Source organism: Corvus cornix, chromosome 2, assembly GCF_000738735.6.
Source record: "Corvus cornix cornix isolate S_Up_H32 chromosome 2, ASM73873v5, whole genome shotgun sequence".
Lineage (NCBI taxonomy): Eukaryota > Metazoa > Chordata > Aves > Passeriformes > Corvidae > Corvus > Corvus cornix.
In genome coordinates, this window is record NC_046333.1 from 87,644,749 (window position 1) to 87,665,215 (window position 20,467).

The 20,467-nt window shown below is 43.4% G+C and overlaps 1 protein-coding gene across 5 annotated transcripts in view; it reads right to left on the reverse strand.

Moving 5' to 3' along the window:
• The window catches only part of EPB41L4B (erythrocyte membrane protein band 4.1 like 4B), a 169,802-nt gene extending 152,909 nt beyond the window's left edge, over positions 1-16,893 (reverse strand). For 3 of the 5 annotated variants that reach the window (XM_039570169.1, XM_039570171.1, XM_039570166.1), the window contains exon 1: positions 16,521-16,893. In XM_039570169.1, the coding sequence (XP_039426103.1) occupies positions 16,521-16,808 (288 nt within the window). In that variant the 5' untranslated portion in view covers positions 16,809-16,893. The remainder of the gene's footprint in view (positions 1-16,520) is intronic. The other 2 variants (XM_039570176.1, XM_039570183.1) reach the window with 2 other exon arrangements.
• Between the last annotated feature and the right edge of the window lie 3,574 nt (positions 16,894-20,467).

Consider the following 20,467-nt stretch of genomic DNA (forward strand, 5'->3'; position numbering starts at 1 on the left):
GAACCATACCAAGAAGCCTGACAGGACAATCTTACTGCAGCTGCTGAACAGATTGGTACTCTACAAGCCCACAGACTCCCATGACTCTGCTAAAGATCACCATTTCCTGCACACCACCACACATACACCTTTATCTCAGTCACTGCAGCTCAGTGTGTCTCAGGTTTAAACTCCTATCTGGTTATTCAGCACACCCTTTAGTCACAGAGTGAGACAGCTAAAGGCAATAATGTCTTAGGCAATCTCTGGTAATCTTTTCTGCAGCAGTTTACCAGAGCCTCAAGTCTCCCGTCCAGATGGGGATAACAGACACTGTCACCTTACTACCCAGACAGTATAAAACCTCCAAAGATGCTTTGGGAGTATCACAAGAGGAGTAGCAAATGCCTGCACCTTAAAATAAATAAATAATCATTTTAAAAAATCATATATTAAATTGGAAACCTTCACCAATGAACACTAAAATCAACACTTCTCAGCTCTGGTCAGCATCATCCTTTAAGTTTCCCAGGCCAGGAACAAGTTGATCTCCCTCACCCTGCAGCACAACAGCCCTGACTGTAAATGGATGCAGGCATGCATGTACACAAAGAAGCACCAGATGGCCTGGGAGTTCTGTTTTCTTTAGCATTTTGAAAACAGGATTTATCCCACCAGCCATCAGAAGAACACAACTAGTTAGTCACAAGAAAGAAAATCCTGAAGCAAAACTTTATTTCAGTGGTTTTCCCCTCAAGAAAAAAACAAAAAACAAAAAAAAAACCACAAAAAAACCCCCCCACAAAAATAAAAAAAACAAAACCCAAAAAAAAAACACCAAAAAAACACCACCAAAAAAAACCCCAGAAAAAGTTTATTCAAATGTTTAAAATAGTTGTCATTCTAGTTGAAACCTGCTGTTCTAATGTAACTTGTGTATTTGGAGCTAAAAGCATATTTTCCATTGGAACATTTTCAGCATGATTCAGAGCCATCCATTTGCTCTTTCAAGACAAATAATCTTCCACCTGCTTCTTAAAAAGCATTGGTTTAGATCATGCTCTTAAATAAAGCTTCCTTCCATAAATGCAGTAATTTAATAGTAAACCTTAAAAGGTTAATTTGGAAAATGTAACATGAAGTCAAATTCATTCATAGTTTACTTTCCAAGTGAGAGACTAAACCAAAAATAATTGAGGTATTAGAAATGGAAAGATAAAAAAATTTAATTGACATTTATTCACAATCAAGATTTACTGAATTTGTAGTAGTAGCAAGACCCATTTCTGGAATATCTACAAATAAAGATTTACAATAAACTCAGACCACTTGAATTTTATGGATCCCTGACAGATTAGGAATCCAGGCTCTGCTCAATGCAGCAGTCATCTTCCCTGAACAGCACAATTTCCTTTCACCTCACCTGAAGCCAGCCTTAAAGGGATAAGGGATGCACTCCATCACAGGATATCCAGATCAAGTAACGACCCTAAGACCACCTTTTCACCCCTGGTTCCATTTGAAACTCCACAGGTGAAACCTAGACAAAGGTGACTTTCTCTAAAATTCCTAGTGTCTTTCTAAATTCAGTATCAGCTTTGGTATTCTTATCAACTCTGGCTCCCTGTTAGATTCTGAAAATAAAAACTAGAGACAGCTAGGTCCAGTCAGCAATGAATTAGATAACAGCAGCATAAATTATACCACTCATCATGATCTCAAGAAAATTGTCTCATAAAACAAGTCTAACTTCTTCCTCCATAAAACTACACTTTTATTTTATTACAGCCATAAGAACCCTTAGATAAATTTCTGCAAGATCTCTGACTTTGGAGCAGATGAGCTGGTGCAGATCTGGCTTGAGCTATTTACCATGATTTCTGTTGCTGAACAACATAGGTAGAGTAGCTGAGCATTTATTTCTTCTCCACTTCATACTAATCTGTCTTACTTTGGTGGGGCAGACCAGAAGCACTCCCATGACCAAGCTATGAGAGCACCAAGTACATCAATCAATCCATTCCTAATAGCCTCAAGGCCCAACTCAACAACACAGACTGTTGCAGAACATACACCTTAAAGAGCTCCTGTGCCCTCTGGCAGATCTTCCCCCACTGCTTGGCCCCTTACTTATGCCATACTTTTAACAAATTTCTGACATTCAATGTTGCGAATGTTTTTTGGTTTTTTTTTTTTAACAATGAAACATCCCTGGATCTGATCCCTGACCTGGCTTTCAGCACAGCCCCACAAACAGCTGAAAGGGCAGATATCTGTCTACAGCACCAGCACGGAATGAGAAGCCAAGAACTGTTTCAAATTCAACTGACCACAAAACACCCATACTCTCAAAACACAGCTGATGAGTCTGACAGAAGCAATCATAAGCATTCCTAAAATAGATGTGTGTAGTTCACAAGAGGCAGATTTTTAAAAAAATTAATCACGAAGGGAAAGGAGGAGAGCAGACAGCAAGAAGCACTGTCAGTGCAACCCTAAAGTGTTCTGCTCACAGTCACTCACCAGTTTTCCCTGGGTGGGAACTAATAAAATTACTCCTGCTGAACAAAACTGGCACAGTAGCAGGAGATGATGGGTCTTATCAGTTGTACATACTGATTTGCAAATCCTGGGGATGCAGAACTGCATCAACAATGTAGCTGAACTCAGTGAAATCACAGGTCACACAGAGAGGTACGTGAGTTTCACTTGCACTCACTAGGTCAAAGACAGTGCCCTGGATTTCAGCAGCACTGCAAGAACATTGGTGTAACAACAGAAAAACAATGGACTGTGAGCTCTCAGTGTAATGTTAAACAAGGGAACATTAGGCAAGAAGCAATGCCATTTCATATAACATTCAGCAAACCATTATAACAACATTGCTGCGTGCCCAGCTCAAATGTCTGCACATTATTCAAAAGTCAGAAAAAAGCTACAAACAATATTTTTGAGCCTGAAAAGCATCTGTAAATAAATTTTGTTTTTATCTACTTAGACATAGACAAGATTAAGAGGTGGCTTGTGCATGAATTTAGCAGACCTTCACGTGGAGAATATTTTTCCCCATAGTTCCATGACTTTTTGTTGCCTGCCTGCTCAAGTACCAAGACAGGGGATAACAGGGACCATAAAAATATCAAATACAATAAAAGAGCGATTATTATGCTGACAAGTTCACATGCAACATGAGTAAGTAACTGCTTCTCATTAAAGACTCTTAAAGGCAGATGAACTAATGAGATCCAAGGTGAGCACTGACAGTAGAAAAGTGACAGGCTTAAAACATGTTCTTGGAAGAAGTTCTAGAGACTGATCAGGGAAGGGGAATAGATTAAGTGTTCACAATGACCCTTTCTGACCTGAAACAAATCTACAGTTCAGAACCTATTTGTTTACCAGCCCTCGATATGACTCTCTCCAATATAAAGAGTGATAGAAGAAATGACATCTAGGAGAACAGTCAGCTGACTTCCATTCAACATCATCATAACACCCTTAACAAAAGATGTTAAAAGGAGGAAAAAATGGCAACAGAGACAGCTGGAACATCTTCTGGCCACTAACCCAAAGTAAAATTTCTTAGCAAATGCAGTAGCTCAGTCAGAAATGACTGTGAAGCAGCCAGGTATTTTGGGGTGAGTGGAGTGAAGATAAAAGCAGGTAACAATAATCAGTGATTTTTTGCACATATTTCATTCTAATAATTCCCTTTGAAAAAGAATTGCTTGAAAAACAAGAAGTTCTGTTAGTATGTGTTTGTATTCATTTAGTCAGGCCTTAAGAAAACTCTCTCCCTCCCTATTGCAGCACAAAAGGAAAACGTGCATCATAAATCCTAGCTGCCTCAAACATCAATTCCACTTCTTACTGCCACCAGGAACCAGCAGCCTCACAATGGCTTTGGAGATATAAAAGCCACTTTAAGTAACACCATAAATTCATTTAGATCTCACACCAAAGCTGCAGGCTTGTCTATGGTGCCACTTCTGCATTTATAATCTATTCTTCAGCAATAAAACCACCCTGAGTTTATTAGTACTGCAGGTTATGTCCATGTACAAGACAGAAACAGAAGTATACTCCAAAGCATGTATTTTCATTGTGGAACCACAGAGTCATTAAGATTGGAAAAGACTTCTGAGATTGAGTCCAAACACTAACTCAACACTGCCAGGTCCACCACTAAGACACGTATCTAAGCATCACATCTACACATTTTTTGAACACTTCCTGGGATGGTGATTCCATCACTTCCCCAGGCAGCGCATTCACACGCCTGACAACCATTCCAGCAAAGAAATTTTCCTTAACATCAAATCTAAACCTCTCCTGGCACAACTTGAGGCCATTTACTCTCATCCTATTGCTTACTACCTGGAAGAAGAGACCAGCCCCTACTCCTTTCAGGCAGTTATAGAACAGTAAGGTCCCCCCTGAATCTCCTAGAACACTAGCCCTACACCCAGTCTCCCACTCCCTGGTTCGCCTCTCAGAGTTTCCACTACCATCTGTGCAGAGGCAGAGATTACCCAAGTTTGGCATTTCACAGGAGATACTTTCCAAGCAAAGCAGACGACAGTCTCAGAAGTGGTCACATCTTGTGCCTCTGGAACTGCACTGAGTTCATGTTTTGCTTTCAGAGACATTTTTTCACCACAAACTGCAGCTAGATCGCACAGGGTCAGTCAGTAGAAAATACTACCTGCTTCTTGTTTCCAATGAGCACTTTCACATCATGCACAAGACAAAAGAAACAAAAGAACTTCGTCCTCCACCTCACTGTATCAGCTCTGCAATGCAGACAGAAAATACGTAGTTTTCTAAGACTCAAAAGGAAAAGCTTCCTTCCCATATAGAGGCTCTTGGAGCCTAATACACAACTTGTGCAAGTATAGCAGGCAGTGCTGCTCAGAGAGCTGCTGCCTGTAGGGAGAGCTCCTCAGGCCTGAGGCTTTTCACAGGATCTATATTCACTGGCCCCCACAAGTCATTTAATGCTGCCTTATCTTGTTAATGAGGTTATTGCATATGCAATAAAGAGGAATTCATATTCTTTAAATACAAACCTAACCAGTTTACCCCACAGCTTGCAAGAAACAACTTTTCCAAACACCTTACTGAAGATTTTAGAATTATATAAAAGCTCTATCTGCCTTAAATTAAGAAGTAACTTTTGATTTCAGTAAACAGTAAGGTGCCTTACTGAATGCAAAAGAAACAAAGTTCATTTTGAGGGCTATCCTTCAAGCCAGCACTTGCACTGCAGCTTGCCCCCTTCTCAACAGCTCCTGAAAGTCACAGCAAGCTCACACAGAGGTGTCACATAGAAGTTCTTCAGACTATTTTCTCTTCCTAGAAAGCTTCCAGCATGCAGCTTACTGAAACAGCTGGGAAAGTTCTCCCGTCCCAGCATTACACAAATGCTGAGAAACTGGCAGCTATTATAGGAAAAAATCTGCTTTGTGAAACACAATTTGGATGAACAGTATTTTCTATTTACGAAAGAGCTCATCTTTCTCCTTTGCTTGACAATTTTTCAAGATTCTGATCATACTGGAAATGTTATCAGATGATCTGTCTTGCTCTGTCAAAGTGAGATGAAATTCTTCAAGAAGAAAGCATTCTATCAGCAGTTAATACAATAACATGTAGGGGGATGAAATCATGGTCTGCTTTCCCGACCATAACAACGTTGTTAAAGCAAAACTGAAATTTGCTGAAATAGGTGAACTTTTTTTTACAAAATACATTTTATGATCAAATCACGGACCAAAATATGCTGGGTGTTTAATGTGAAAATACATCAAAATCTAAGGACATGAACTGTAAAATGAGTAAATCTGCTGGCAAATTTCAATAGCACAAAACTCACTTGTTTTTTTTTCACAGCACTGAATTTTTCTATTCCCACTCCCTTCTGAGAAATGCAGTCATCAACTTAAGCCTATTTTTTTGCTAATATACAGATAAATGTTCCAACTCCTTCCTCATTTTTTCCATCTTTAAAGTAAACATCTTTTTTCCTAAAGCCAGAAATGACAAATCAGAAAAGTTTTACTAGAGGATATATTTTAACACATATAATATGCAACACATACACATCAACATGCAACACAGGGAAAAAAACCCATTTGTAAGTAAGATCAACAAAAGAGGGGATGGCTCAGAGAATTCAAGGGAAAACATGAAGGGCAGTGGGTAAATAACATTATATTGTTTCCCTTTCCAAAGTTAAGAATACTATATAAAATATTTTTTGTTGAGATTATTTCCTCTTATATTGACCTCCCAAAATATATTATACACCCTTCATGAACTAAACCCCATCAATTAAAAGAAAAGTTCCTCTCCAAGTGCCTACTGTTTGCAACACTTTGAGTTTTGATGCTCCAAAGGCTCACCGATTTTCACACCTAAAAACAAGGGGTTTGATTTTATAAGTTTGATACCATTCACTGAACAGAGAAAAGCCAGCTGTGAAATATCATTGTATGAGCAGAAGGGAATGGAGACATACAGAGCACACATACAGGCTGATAACAGCTTAAGCAATCAGCTTAAAGGAGAAAAGGAAAAGGGCTACAGTCAACATTTAATGGCTTCCCTGGCCTCTGTAAAAGGAACCGGCGATCTTTGCAGTCTTAGTAAGCAAGTTCCCCCATTAAAAAGAAAACCCATCAAAATTAACATCTTCTAATTAACTAGAAGTCAAGAACAAAACTCCAACGTGCTGCTGAGAGCTGCATGCAGAATTAATTGTGCCAGAGAGACACAGGGTACAGGTGGAGCCACCCTGCATCTGGGTGTTCCCAGCCCCAGCTCACAGCGTGGCCTCAGCAGATGAGACTCGTGGGTGGACTTGAGACCATTGGAGTGGGGCTGGAATTGCTCCTCTTCAGGGAAAGGGGATGCCAGTCACAAAGAAGAACATTTCCTGCCACCCTCTCTTCATTGCTGAACAGCAGGGAAAGAAACTAAATCAAACGCAGCAACACGAAACCGCAGGAAGAGGGACGAAAAGAAATTAAGTCTTTTGCACAACGAAGTTACATTGTTACACTGTTAAACCAGCTCTTTCCTCCTCAGAGCTACAGCAGGATGTCTGAATTCCCACCAATTTACATCGACATCCAAAGACCAAAACATGACAGAAAAATGGATACTGCCCACTGGACTTTACACTTGCAGGGTGCTGCCCTTCCTAGCAATACGACCTACTTTGAAGAATACCACCACTCTTCACTTATGTGCTTAATTCAAAGAGATAACAGACTCATCATTCATCATCTCTCAAAGCAAAGCACTCATGGAAGGTTCATTATTCGGGAAGAATTTCTACTCAGTAAGTAGCTTGAATATAAAACCTCCATACTGAGGATCAGCATCTCTACTGAATAGTGATCTTTGTTGCAACACAATGATTGCAGAGAATACTGGCGCATTCAGACCTGCTTACAAAAATGGAAGTCTTGAGTTTGGTCTTTTTACATAAATGTAAGCTCTTAATTTAAAATCATACAATTATCATAGATCCAGGAACAACTAACAAGGTACGAAAAAGATTTAAGTGACAGAAAGCAGCCTTGACCAATTCTGGGTGGAGAAACAAGGGAGAAGAAGGAAAAAATTCGTAAGAAATGAAATGCTTCTTTTCTCAGAAAATTTGGAAAATATTCACTTGCACAGTTAAAGCAAGTAATGTTTGGACCTCATACCAACAAGAGAGATGTGATGCAGCTAGCCTGTTTATATTATTTATCAAAATTAAAGTGAGAATTCATTCACAACCTGAGATAATTTTAAAGCTTAACAAAGACAACTGAAATTATTTATCATCCAATACATAACCTACAAGACCTCACATAGTGAAATGTACGCAATAAGAAATTTAAAACTTAAAAATGGGAAGAACAGTATCCTTGTTTAGTCTCAGTTGAGGTCAAAAAAGAAACAGGTATTTTCCCAGTCAAGACTGCTAAATTGCAAAAATCCTCTCAAGTCTACATTTATTTTAGAGATATATATACACACACACATAATATACCAATAAAAATAATACAATCAATTATTAGTGCTACAAAGAACTACTGTGAAAAGCATTGTTTTCAAACAGCCACAAAAGAATTAATCCTCAGATAAGCTATCCTTCGAAATAATGTTGCAGTGTAGAATAATTTAATTAGAGGTCACAGTCCATAAATGGTAACACTGCTTTTCTAACTGTATATTTGATACCACTATGTTCAGATAAAGTGAAGTTCTTCAAAAGAAAGTACCAATATTCTCCACATATTTGTGTAGAGTTACTTGTAGTATTCCACAAACATTAAACTGGCTCTTCTATCAGGATTTCCAGCCTATTTATCATACAAACTGTACCACATATATTAAAATAATGAAATACAGAACAAATTCAATGTGTTTGTCAGTAAATGTAAAGAAAAAAAGAGAAGGGGGAGAAAAAATAAAAAGAGACGACATTTGGTATTTGTTTGGATAAACTATCTGTGGTTCCATAACAACAAGGAAGGGAAACAATCTGAATCTGTACAGATCAAAACCAAACAGCCAACATAAATTAACTCTTAATATTTTTCATGCTTCATAGTTAGAGTCTGAGTCTGGAACTTCAACAAATATTTCAAAATAATCTCATCACAATATAGCTAATGGCCCAGGACACATTTAAATTGGTGCACAGAAATAAATGGAAATAGTAAGTCAAATGAAGAGCAGATGGTCACTCTAAACACTTCATTACCCTCCAACCCTTTTATTTCTAATGCAGAAAGAATAAAAGAACATTTACCATAGTCTACATTGGAAAACAAGCACTAAAACCTCCCTATGTGTTTCTCAAGTATTTAAAATACTAACCCAGAAACACTATACAAACTGTTAGCAGCTGTTGAGTTCATCCTTCTAGCAAGAAAAGAAATTATTTGTACTTATCCTTACATTTACTTTGCAAAGAGCCTACAGACTCAATGATGAGTATGTTCTCTCTTCTTCTCTCAACCTCCTGTCCACATCATTTAAGTTTTCAGGTCCATTTTTGTTGTCTTGCGTGAAACCATACAATCTTAAAGCATGGTGGTTTAACCTTTGAATTAATTATTTCACTGATAGCTCCCAGTGTTTCCCTAATGTCAGCTCTACAAATAGGAATGTTCACAACAAGCAGTCTTCACCTGCACCATTTGTGCCCTGGCAGACAGGGCACTTACATGAGTCAAGCTGGCTGAATGAGCTGCTGAGCCAGCCACAGACTCATGGCCACAGCCAGGAAATTGAATTTTCCTGGGGAAGGAACAGGACTGAGGAGCGCTTCAAATTTCTGACAGCTGCAGAAAACCACAGAAATTTTCTAAACTAGTAAGAGGGAATAGGACAGACAACTATGCTCAAGCCCCAAACCAGAAGGAAGCAGACCTCTAATGCTCTTTAAAGTGCCTCCCAGAAGAGACCCCTCACAGCTTGTGTAGCTAGCTGCTCCTGGGATGAAAATAAAACTACTTTTACAAATTGGGAAAACAGTGTCAGGTAAAGGAAAACCCACAAAACTAAAAGAAATCTGCTCTTATTAAAAAGAAATTTCATTAGGCATCATGCTAGTAATACAGATGATATCCACACAGAAAAAGTATAGATAATTGCTCAAGGACAAGATTGCAGATGAAAAGGGTGAGTTGAAACAGTTGGGAATTTAACAACAGAAGCCCTGAATTCCAAAATAGATTTATGCTTGAAGAAGGTGAGACACTAAACAAGGCCAGCCTCTCAGAGAAAGTTACATAAAAAGAGGTATTTACAGAGGCACTCCAAGTAGCAGCACAAAGAAGTGCATGAAGACAAAGCATGTGCAGAGAAGTAGAGATAGCTGTCCCCTTCCTGTTTCAGAAAAGGAACAGATGAACAATACATCCCTTACCTTATATATAGTTTCTAGTCTCTTCAGCTTATCAGCCTTTTTCTTCCTGTACCATCTTCTGCAATCCAAACAAAACTAGTCCGTCCTCAGCTTGCTCTTAGACATGTACTCACTTCCAAAATCTCTTTGCTCCTTTTCTTGCCTCATAGGAACTTTTTACATTACAGATGTTCTTTTTCCTCTTCAGGACTCCTACTAAGAGCCTGAAGCTACAGGCTTGCCACCCAGCACTCTAGGCTAGAACACAACCACTGGAACAAAACCCCAAAACATATCAGAAGTACACTGTTGACAAAAAAGTTCCTGTATTGTCAAATTGTTCTGTAAGTTTCCTTCTTATAGACCCTCTCCCTTCAAATCCATGGTGGTCTCCAAAGCTTCTCCAGTGTTCATTATCATACAGCTAAGCTCAGTGCAAACATCTGCTATGAAATGCATTTTTGTGCTAACAAACGAGAGGCCCCAGACACACTGACATTTCACATGGTTACTCTCCTAAGCACAGCTGTCTTTTAGTCCACTGCAAAAACGCTTCTGAAAGAACGCATGTGACAACCTTATCTTCTCCCCATCTCTCCAAACATATAAGCTCTCCATCAGAGAATTAGTACCAGGTGCTCTTACTTTTGTATCTGCATTATACTACTCTCATCACTGCCTTTCTCCCCCTCCCTGGTTGTCAACTCTTTGCAGCAGCACTCCTGTCATCCTGTCTGTATTACACTGAAAAATTGTATTGGTTTTCATTAATAACTAATGGAACTCACAAGCAGAATTTCTCTTACATATGCCAAAACAAAACACTGCTTATTGTCTCCCTTTTCTACTATGTACTGTTGTGATGTCTTTTATCTGTTATCTGCTGCAGATTTATTGGGGATGTTTGGCAAGCACATCAAGGGCCAAAAATTCCCTCTTCTCTCTCAAGAGCCTAACACTGTGCATTTCTGAAGCATGGCTGCAGTCATGCATGCAGACCCCACCTCATTTCTCTCTCTCTGGGGATGTGCATGTTCCTGATTCTGTATGTGATTCTACTGTGAATGCCTTTCACACACCTTCAGCGTACACTGCAGCAATGCATCAAGGCATATGGAACAGGGATAACATAATTAAAGGCCATTACCAGCAGACAACACATTGACTTCTAGCTGCAGCTGCTTAATCAGAGCTGTAAGGTACTCAAAAGGCATTTCAACGTGAACTGAAAGAGCAAAAATACCCAACCTCTTCTACCAACAGAGCTTGATCAGTTTATGAAAGGGATTACTGGCGCTCACAGGAACTCATGAATGTGAGAGGCCTTTCCCTTTCCAGTGTTGCAAAAATGCTTTTAACATTTTCCAGCAAGTACTCTAATTTTATGTTGTTGAAAGGTAACTTCTGCATAAAGAAGGCATATTACCAATTTTATAAGTGCTAAAAGCTTTAAAGAATTTATTAAAAATCCCATTACCCATGTGATGTAATGTATCTATTGAAGGGGGGTGTCTGTGTGTGCAACTCCTTCATCAGGAAACTTCTGGGCATGACCTGAATCCAAGTGTCTACATGCATATTAGTGCATTTCTCTAGAGTTAATATTCATTAAACATTATTTGGAAATCATGTGTGATATGGAAAAAAGAAAAAATGAGTTGCACTTCTGTCCTGGTATTTATAACTTTATCAAGCCAAATACACTAATCAATAATTATAAGACAGAGATGACTGCACAAGAGTTAATTTAACATTTATATGTGATGTAAGCATGGAGGCTAGACAGCAATTTTTGCCATGTTCATGCTACCCCAATAAGAAAAGAATACAACACTTAGGAGATCAGAGATTAGAAAACAGTATTGAAGAACATTTACTATTCCTATCCTGAAGTGTTTCCATAGCAGCCAAAACAATTATTAAAACAGATACACCAAAAGGAAGGCAAAGAAATAATATAAAAGCTATTCATCTGAAAATAATTCACAGAATTGAAGAGTTATATTTGACTCGTTGATTAATTTAATCATTAAACATTACATACTTTCTAATACATCACACAAGTCTTTGTAATGATGCCCACAGCAGCAGAGGAATTTATCAGAGCAAGAAGATTTTTAGAAAGAAGTATTTATAACAGACAACATGTTGACTGCTGTGGATTCACATCACAGAAAATGTAAGGTATCTTAGATCTGCTTTGCAGGATGAGGATTTTCAATCTGGAGGAAGCTTACCATTTGCTTCTTCTTTTATCCCATTTAAGACTACAGAAAGCCAAGAACACTCTATACATGTTCATTCTCCTCCTGCCCTCCCACAATTTATTAGAGAATACCATTTCCAACAGCATTAAGTGACATTAATTCCTGCTACTCTGGACAGTCCCACTGAATAGCCATCTTTCATATCTGCCCTTTAAGCTTTCATAAGATGCACCTAATTAAAAATCAAAGACTCAGTTTTAGAAATGTCAGCAATCGTGCCTTGGAGTTAAGAAAAATTTGGCTTTTTGGCTTTATCTGTGAGCCATCTATGTATTAACTGGCAGGCACCATCACTGCTGCCTAAATGTCAGTGCTCTTTCCTTGCATTCTTTCTCCAAGAACACAGCATCACCTACAACCAGTTTTTTCTTTCATTAGAGTCACGAGTCCTCCAGAAAAACAGAGGCAAGACTGTTTTGGCAACAGTGAGCAAGTGGCCTTCCATCTGCCCACAACCAAGTTGCAAACTCTGATCTGTTAACAGCCTCCAGTGTAAGCCAGAGTGCAACACAGAAGATACCGAATAGGTTCCCAATGGTAAAAAGAAATGCACAGACAGCTACGTGTGAGGGAGGAGCGATGGTTTCTAATGGAAGTGTTTTTCTCCTTGTGTCAGCTCTCATCACTGGATTTCAGATGTGCAGACACGTGGTGTCAGGTCAAGAAGAAGTAATGACACCATTTATGTTCCCCTTCCCATGGGAAATCACCCCACAGCAACAGAACTGGTCAACTGCCACTCACTCCTGTATAACAGATCCAGCCTTAATAGCATCTCACATTCAATACAGGGCCCTGAGGAGCTTGTGGGTTTAAAAAGCCATCCAGTGCATTATTCTGTTTAGAAAGAATACTTTTAAAGTACGTGATTCTTGCCTTAAGAGTGAAGAAAAAAGCCAGCATCATTAAGCAATCCTTGAAATTTCATGCAAGAAGCTGAGTACAGAAACCCTTATCCTGGGGTATCTGCAGTGCTCAGAATAATCTTATGTTGACATTCGTTTGGGGGCAGCTGTGTACGAACCAAGTTTGTGAAAGCCAGAGAACACCTACAAATGAAAGAGTACACAGCACGTAGAAGGGAAGGCTAGCAGATGGGGTAGCCCAAGGGCAGAGCACATGCAGTAAAAAGAATAAAGTGCAAATGCCCCAGAAGAAAGAGGGTGTGGAAGCACAAATAAAGAAGAAAGATGACTCTAGTTCACTACTGCTCTACAGCCTAAAGAAGAACATGCAGAGGAAGAACTTGGAGATCAGGGCAGATCTCCACTTCTGTTACCACCATAAACTGACCAGAGTTAACAAGATGTGTACTTTCTGATACAGACACTATCGCACAAATTATAACATTAACTGCAAAGATACTTATCAATTTACTGATGTAGGATTTCTTTTTCCAACAGCCCCCATACAAGAAAACATTGTGGCAGAGCCTGATACATTTAACTTGGACAAAAGTTTCAGGGTTTCAGTTTTATTTGAATATTAAAAAAGCCCATGAAACAGTAACTGGGAAAAAAAAAGGAGAAACCCTGATGCTTTTTTCTATGTATATAGCTAGTTTTCCTCCAGTCAGGCCTCTTCTGTCATTCCTTCACACAAGCAAATAAACCCCGTAGTCTTTGAAATCCAATAAACCTTTCAATTACTTCTAAATGAAGTCTTAGAGATAGCCTAAAAAGTTGTAGTTGCAAGAGTATTGTGCTCTAATATCAACAAGTTCCTTTTCCAACTGAAAGGGCAAGAGGGGTGCAATGTCACCGTGTAGTAAAAAGAGCACATTTTATAGATGTCGGTATCTCCTGAAATTAAGTGCTTGCAAACACAATCAGCAGCACAGTGAAATCCTCTGCAATCATCTCCATACTTGACTTCATGAGTAAGCTGCTCACTGATGATGAAGCCCATACTCCTTCCTTTTGATAAAATTTGAGCTGAAATGAGAGAAACCACCATACACTTTTTTTAAGAGATTCTACTCAATTCATTCAGCTTAACCAGTCCTGCACCTCAGCTTCTGAGTATTAAAGCACATTCTATTTCACGCCCTATTCCCATAAAATCTAGACCTGCAAAGCTCAGAGAAACTTTACTGATCAACTTCTATAAATGGTGCAACGCCTCTTTCAGTTTTTCTAACTCTCAGTGTGGGTGTTACTTTCTGTGAAAGAAAGGGGAAAAACATGAGGAACAGATATGCAATTCAACAGAACAGGTTTTAATCCTCAAAACACTGACAGCTATTACATGCTCCAAAGCCCTCCATCAGTCTAGGGATTTGGGTGAAAAAAAACCCGCCAACTTCTTACTCTGTCTTTGGACAAATGAGCTACAACCACCACATGTGCAGCTCACATTCTGAGAACGCTGGCAAGTCTAAGCTTCATTTGGAGGTGAGTTCAAGCAAGAATGCTCCTTTACTGCTTCTTTACTGCGTCAAGAATGCTCCTTTACAACTTCTTTACTGCGTCAAGCAGATATGTCCATACATTTTCAGCACTCAAGGACTAAGAGTGTCATTACCTCACTTTCTGATGCTACAAATCATCAGACCATCTCAAACGGACTCTAGAGAAAAATCTGACCTTTGATAAATCAGAGTATAACCTTAAACAAAATATTTACCAAGCTTATTGACACAGACCTCTATAAGTAAACCCTTAGCACACTGATAACAATCGTCAAGTCTACTTTATAAAAGATTGTGCTGAGATGCTAGGAGGAGTGCAGCAAGTTGTGAAGGAGATGTGAGGAGAGGAAATACATTACCATTTCAAATATCTGGAAATGTGCGATGTAGTCTGTAGGCAAGGGAGGCCTGATAATGCTGCAGCAAGTATCTCTAGGTGGCTCCGTTCACATACTTCTGTATTCACTTGTAAGAGTCTTACTCAATCTCTTCTGTTTCTTTTAAGCAGAAACAATAGGGTTGCCAAATTCCATGTTTTAGTGAAATGGTGCCAATATATACAGATGACAGCTAATATGAAAGGCACCTAACAAGAGTCTAAAGGTACTCCAAAAAAAACCTCTCTATTATACTGCTAGAGATTAAAGCAGTGCACAATTTCTCAGGTTGTTACACTCACTTCACTAAGTTCCCCCACCTGTTTTTTGAGACCAAGCTTAATGGCTGTTGACTATCTGGGCTGAAATGGAAAGAAGATTAAATGTTTTTCAAACATGATAAACTTCCATACTATTTCATGGGAAACTTAGGTTTCAAGAGGGAGGGAAAAGGTCAGCAAAAAAGGATGGGTGTTGAGTATTTAGCAGCTGTGAGGAATGGAAAAAAACAAAACTGCAAATTGCCGATACACACGGTGCAGCTGCCTTTAAGAGAGAGAAAAGGACACACAACGGGCTCTAGGGATGCTGAAACACCTACAAACGCGGCCCAACCTCAGCGAGCAGGCACAAACAACACACGCACAGCCCCACAGGCCGGCACCGTCCCTTCCTCATTCCTCCCGCACAGCGGCGGGAGGGGAGAAAGTTCAGCGCCGGCACGGTCCCCGCACCGACGGGCCAGGTCGGGCTGCACCCCCGGAGCCGCCGGGGCTTACCCCTGACCCCGGCCCCGCAGCCGGGTGCCACAGGACGGGCAGAGCGCCTTGGGCATCCCGGAGGGCCCTTCAACCGGCCCCGGCCGCGGGGGCGGTGGGAAACAAGAACTAAGGAGGAGAAGGAGGCAGCGACCCCCCGGAGACCCCCGCCGCGGCGGAGGCAGCCCGGCCGCGCCTCGCTCTCCCCGCGGCGCCACAGGTGCTGCGGGGCTGGGGGCTGCAAGCCGGAGGGCAGCGAGGCCAAAGGCAGCGCTGCCCCGCGGAGGCTCCGTTCCCACCCGGGCAGCACGTCGGGGTGCCCCCCACGGCCGGCGGTGCCGTCGGGCGGAGTCAGCGGGAAGCCCCCCGCACCAGCCGGGGAAGGCACAGGTAGCGCCCGCAGCGCGGGAACGGCCCCTCCCGGGAGAGGCGCCGCGGAAGGCAGCGCTGCAAGGGGCTGTTTTCGGCAGCGCAGGCGAGGAGGAGAGCGGGTGCCCACCTCCCCGCTGGCTCCGGGGAGAGGGAAGAAGGGCGCAGACGGCTCCCGCGAGCAGGACGGGGGCGGGCGGCGGTCATGGCGGGGAGGCGCGCCGCGCACCTGGCAGCAGGTGCATGCAGGCGGGGACGGCGGCGAGGGCGCCCGCGGAGGGAAGGACGAAACCAGCGAGGCTTTCCCGGCGAACGGCGCCTGTTGTGCGGCCGGGGGGGGCACTCGCAGGTGCCCGTCGCCAGGGAGGGGGGGACGATGCGGAGGAGGGGAGAGGGTAGCTGCAGGCGCCGTTTTGCAGGCGGCGGAGGTAAGCGCACGCTACTCACCGGCAGCTCCACGTTGACTTCGGTCCCGTCCAGGAGAAGGACGCGGCACTGCAGCACCGGCTTGCTGCCGCCGGCCGCCGGGATGTGGACGGGCACTCCGGCGCTGTGCACGACCCCTCCGGGGTGCGGCGAGGAGGGGAAACCTCCCGAGCCGACGGCGGCGGCGGCCGCTCCTCGCAGCCCCCCGTCCCGCTCGTCCCCCTCGCCGCCGAGTCCACCTCGCCCGGCTCCTCGCCCGTAGCGCTGCATCGACCGCCGGCCAAAGGTCCTGCGCAGGAACCGCAGCATCCTGGGGGCGCCCTGCCCGGCCGCTCACACCCCCGAGCCCGCAGCTCCGCGCCCGGCCCCGCGGCGCCTCCCAGAGCAACGCAGCAGCGCCGCCCGCCGGGAGCCAGCCCGCGCCGGGCGCCGGCCGCACCGCCCCGCCGCCCGCTCCGCCCTCTGCAGCGCCGCCCGGCAGCGGCACGGCGGGGCGGGGCGGGACGCGGCTCCTCCCGCCGCCGCGCACCGGGGTCCGCGACCGGCGTGGCGGGCAGGGGGAGCTGCTGAGGCGGGAGGCGAGCGGCCACCTGCGGGGTGGTCGGGGCGAGCGCTCCGCAGCTCAGGTGGGGAAGAGCCGAGCCGTTCCACTCCGCTCTGCTCCGCTCTTCCAGAAACTGCCCCGGCTCCGCGGCCGCTGGGGTGGTGCCTACGCGACGGCAGCCCCTCGCCACCGCCCCCGGGCCGGGGAGGGGAGCGTAGCGGCGGGGGCTCGGAGCCTCTCTGCCCCGGGCAGCCCGTGCTTCGCGCTGAGCTCTCCGGGGCGCCCCCGCCCCGCGTCCCCCCCCCGCGCCCGTCTGCCGCTTCCGCCCCTTCGGACAGGCGGAAGAGGGGATGGGGGAAGTTATTTGCGAAATAAAAAAAGACGAGGGGGATGGAGAACTGGGCGCAGGCAGAAGGACGGGTCTCGCCTGTGTTGGGGGTGGCCGAAGTGGCGGATCCCGCCGGGAGGAGGAGGAGGAGGAGGGCAGCGCACCGCCTCTCCCGCCGCCGCCTACATCCCTTGTGCACAGACACGTCTGCCCGGTGCGTGGGAATGCTCCCGCATTTGCCTTTGCGATCAGCGGGGTCTGGTGGTTTAAGGAAACCGCTGTGAGAACTTGGTCCCATGGAAAAAGCAAACCCCCCAGACCGCCCCGGGGTTTTATTCCCTTTCGCTTCTGTAGCTGTGAGGAAGGAGTACGGGTTTGTTTATCTGTCACAGAAAATCCATAGGTACAAATACTCTCACGGTCGCTCTGCCAAAAAGTTGAATATCTATGTATTCTGGCTCGGGTGGGAGCGCTTTTGCTGAATTGCTACGTATAAAATACTGGACGTGAATCATGTCTCACAGAAACAATCAGTGGGGCTAATTCTGTCACCTTATGGTCAGATGTGATCTGAGGAGCTTTGAACTGAAATAATTTGCTGCTTCTGAGGTGTGGGTTTGGGTTTTTTCTGCTGTGAATTTATTTCTCTTAACCTTACTTCCAGGCCCATTTACACAAGCATTGTCCTATTAAGTATTCAGAAAGACTGCCAAAATATCTCAGCTTGTCATTTTTTATTGAGACTTGATAGTATTAGGTAACTGCCTGCTGCTTCTGCATCCTTTTCCATGTTCCTTCAATGCCCTGGATCAGGTCTTGAAGTGTCTCATTAGCCAAGACCGTCACTGAACTGCATGATCTTTGGCAGAGATCTACCTGCAGCCCTTCTGCACTATATGGTTGCATAAAAGAGCTTTTATAGAAACAGAGTGGAAAGGTGCTAATCTTTGCCTGCTAATGTTCACAGTCAAAAGTAGACACTTACTACAGATTATAGGGGTTTTTTTCCGGTTTTTTTTTCCTTCCTTAGAAGCAGAATTTCAATTTTCTTTCATATCCTGAATGATGTAGCATACCTTGAGGTTCTTTCACTGCTTTGAACACTGTGAAGATATCCCAGTCCCATAAAGCTCGTTTGCATACCACAAGCAGCACAAATTATCTTAAGAATTGGAAATTCAGCAGAAATACTCTCGTCTCTTGAGGGAGCTACAGCAATTCTGGTGCAAAGGAGAGTGGGGTGGAAGAGAGGTCTTGCATCACTTGGGACTGGGCTGGCAGAAAACCGAGCAAGTCTTTTGCCGTGCTAAAAATCTTTTTTACTCTGAAGCTGTGAGACTTCAGCCCTTTGTCTCTTTCAACTTCTGTCATGGAAACAGAAGTCTGGTATTTTAAAATGCATAAACGTAGGCTTGACTTACATTAGCAGCATACCTGATACAGACCAATGGCCATACCCCAGAGGCAGTCCTGCATTTACAGAACTGCCATAGAGATGCTGAGGTCCCATTAAGTCTCATGTTAAGAAATACAAGGTAATTCTCACAGTAAAGGATCTTTTGGAAGGAGCTGGTGGTGGGAGGAAATAAAGCTGGTTCCTTAGTACCCAGCCTCTCGGAGTAAAACAATCCCACCGTTATTTTGTCTCATGTTACCAGCAGAGCTATCTTTAGCCCTGAAACAAAAACCTTGAGCAACTGTGGTACTGAGGATGCCTCGAGAAGTATTTAAACTAGCATTTATATTCAGATTTTTATTTCTATGTTTCACCCATTTACATCCTCTCTCCATTTTCAGATTGCCAGGCCCTGAAGGGGTTTGGTTTGCTGGCACCTGTCCTGCAGTCCCTCCTCAGAGTGCCTGCTACTTGCTTCTAATGAAAGGCACAAGCAGAAACTGCTGTGGTGCTCATCTATATTGTAGCTAAGGGCATTACTTTTAAATCTTTATCAAAATAGCCTTCCACTGCAACATCAACCTCCCATGGAATACTCCAGTGTCCACTAAGAGCCACGAATTGATTACTGCCACAGGAAAGGTGAAGGTGGTGACCTAGGCAAACCATTTTTCCTAACCCATATTGAAGTTCTGGTAGCAATCCCTGCCAGTAACCAGTCTTACCCACGGCTTTGCCATGGTTCTAAGCAGTGTGCAAATGGGAGAGCATTTACCAAAATCCTTACTTGTTGCAGTGGGGATACTGCAACACGCATATATCAAACCAGGAGTCCCGTGGAAATATATATGGACAGACAGATTCTTGCTAGATGTTTCAGAGATGTTTATTTCTCCAGCCGCATGGCCGGAGCTCTGCCGAGGAACTGTTCCAGTCACGGGACCAAGGGTCCTTCTGCCCGCGCAGGGAACACAAACCAACCAATGGGAACGAGGCTGAGCAGGGGCAGGGAAGCCCCGTGTCTGTGCCCTCAGGGCCCCTCTCCCAGGGCTACATGGCAGGGGAGGGACCCCAACACTTACTGACATCGGTGTAGTAGCAGCAAGATGGGGAATCGCTGGCCCTGTTGCTGCTTGTAGCTAAATAACTACATAAAAGTTTGATAGGCACTTTATTCTTGCTCTTTCATTCAGCATTTTGGTTTTGTACAAATCTTGTCTGGAAACTTTTGGAAAGCTTGGAAATGGAGGCAGCCATGTGATGGGGATGGGGAGCAAGCCACGAACAGTTCTGTGAATAGACTTCTCCTGCACGAGGCATGCATGTGCTGCCTGGACATCGGAGACCTCTTTCTTGTTTTAATTTCTGTCACTGCAATCACATTTATGGATTTTTCCTGGCCTGCCAGACTTTCACTCTATGCAAAGGAGTGTTCTAAATTTAATTTACATGCAGCTAGAGTTTCTTTTTCTGCAGTTTTGAAGAAATGTTATCTTTACTGAGTAAGTTAAACAGGCTTATATTTTGCAAGTTTCTGCCAGGGTATGTTTTGTTACAGTCATTACTTGGAGGAAACTTACATAAACAGATTCAAAGAGCAAGTATTGGTGCAAACCCAAATGTCTATGTTAATAAAACTGGGGAGGAAACAGAAACTTGAGGAGTTATGACGTACATTCACTCAAGCTTTCGGATATTCA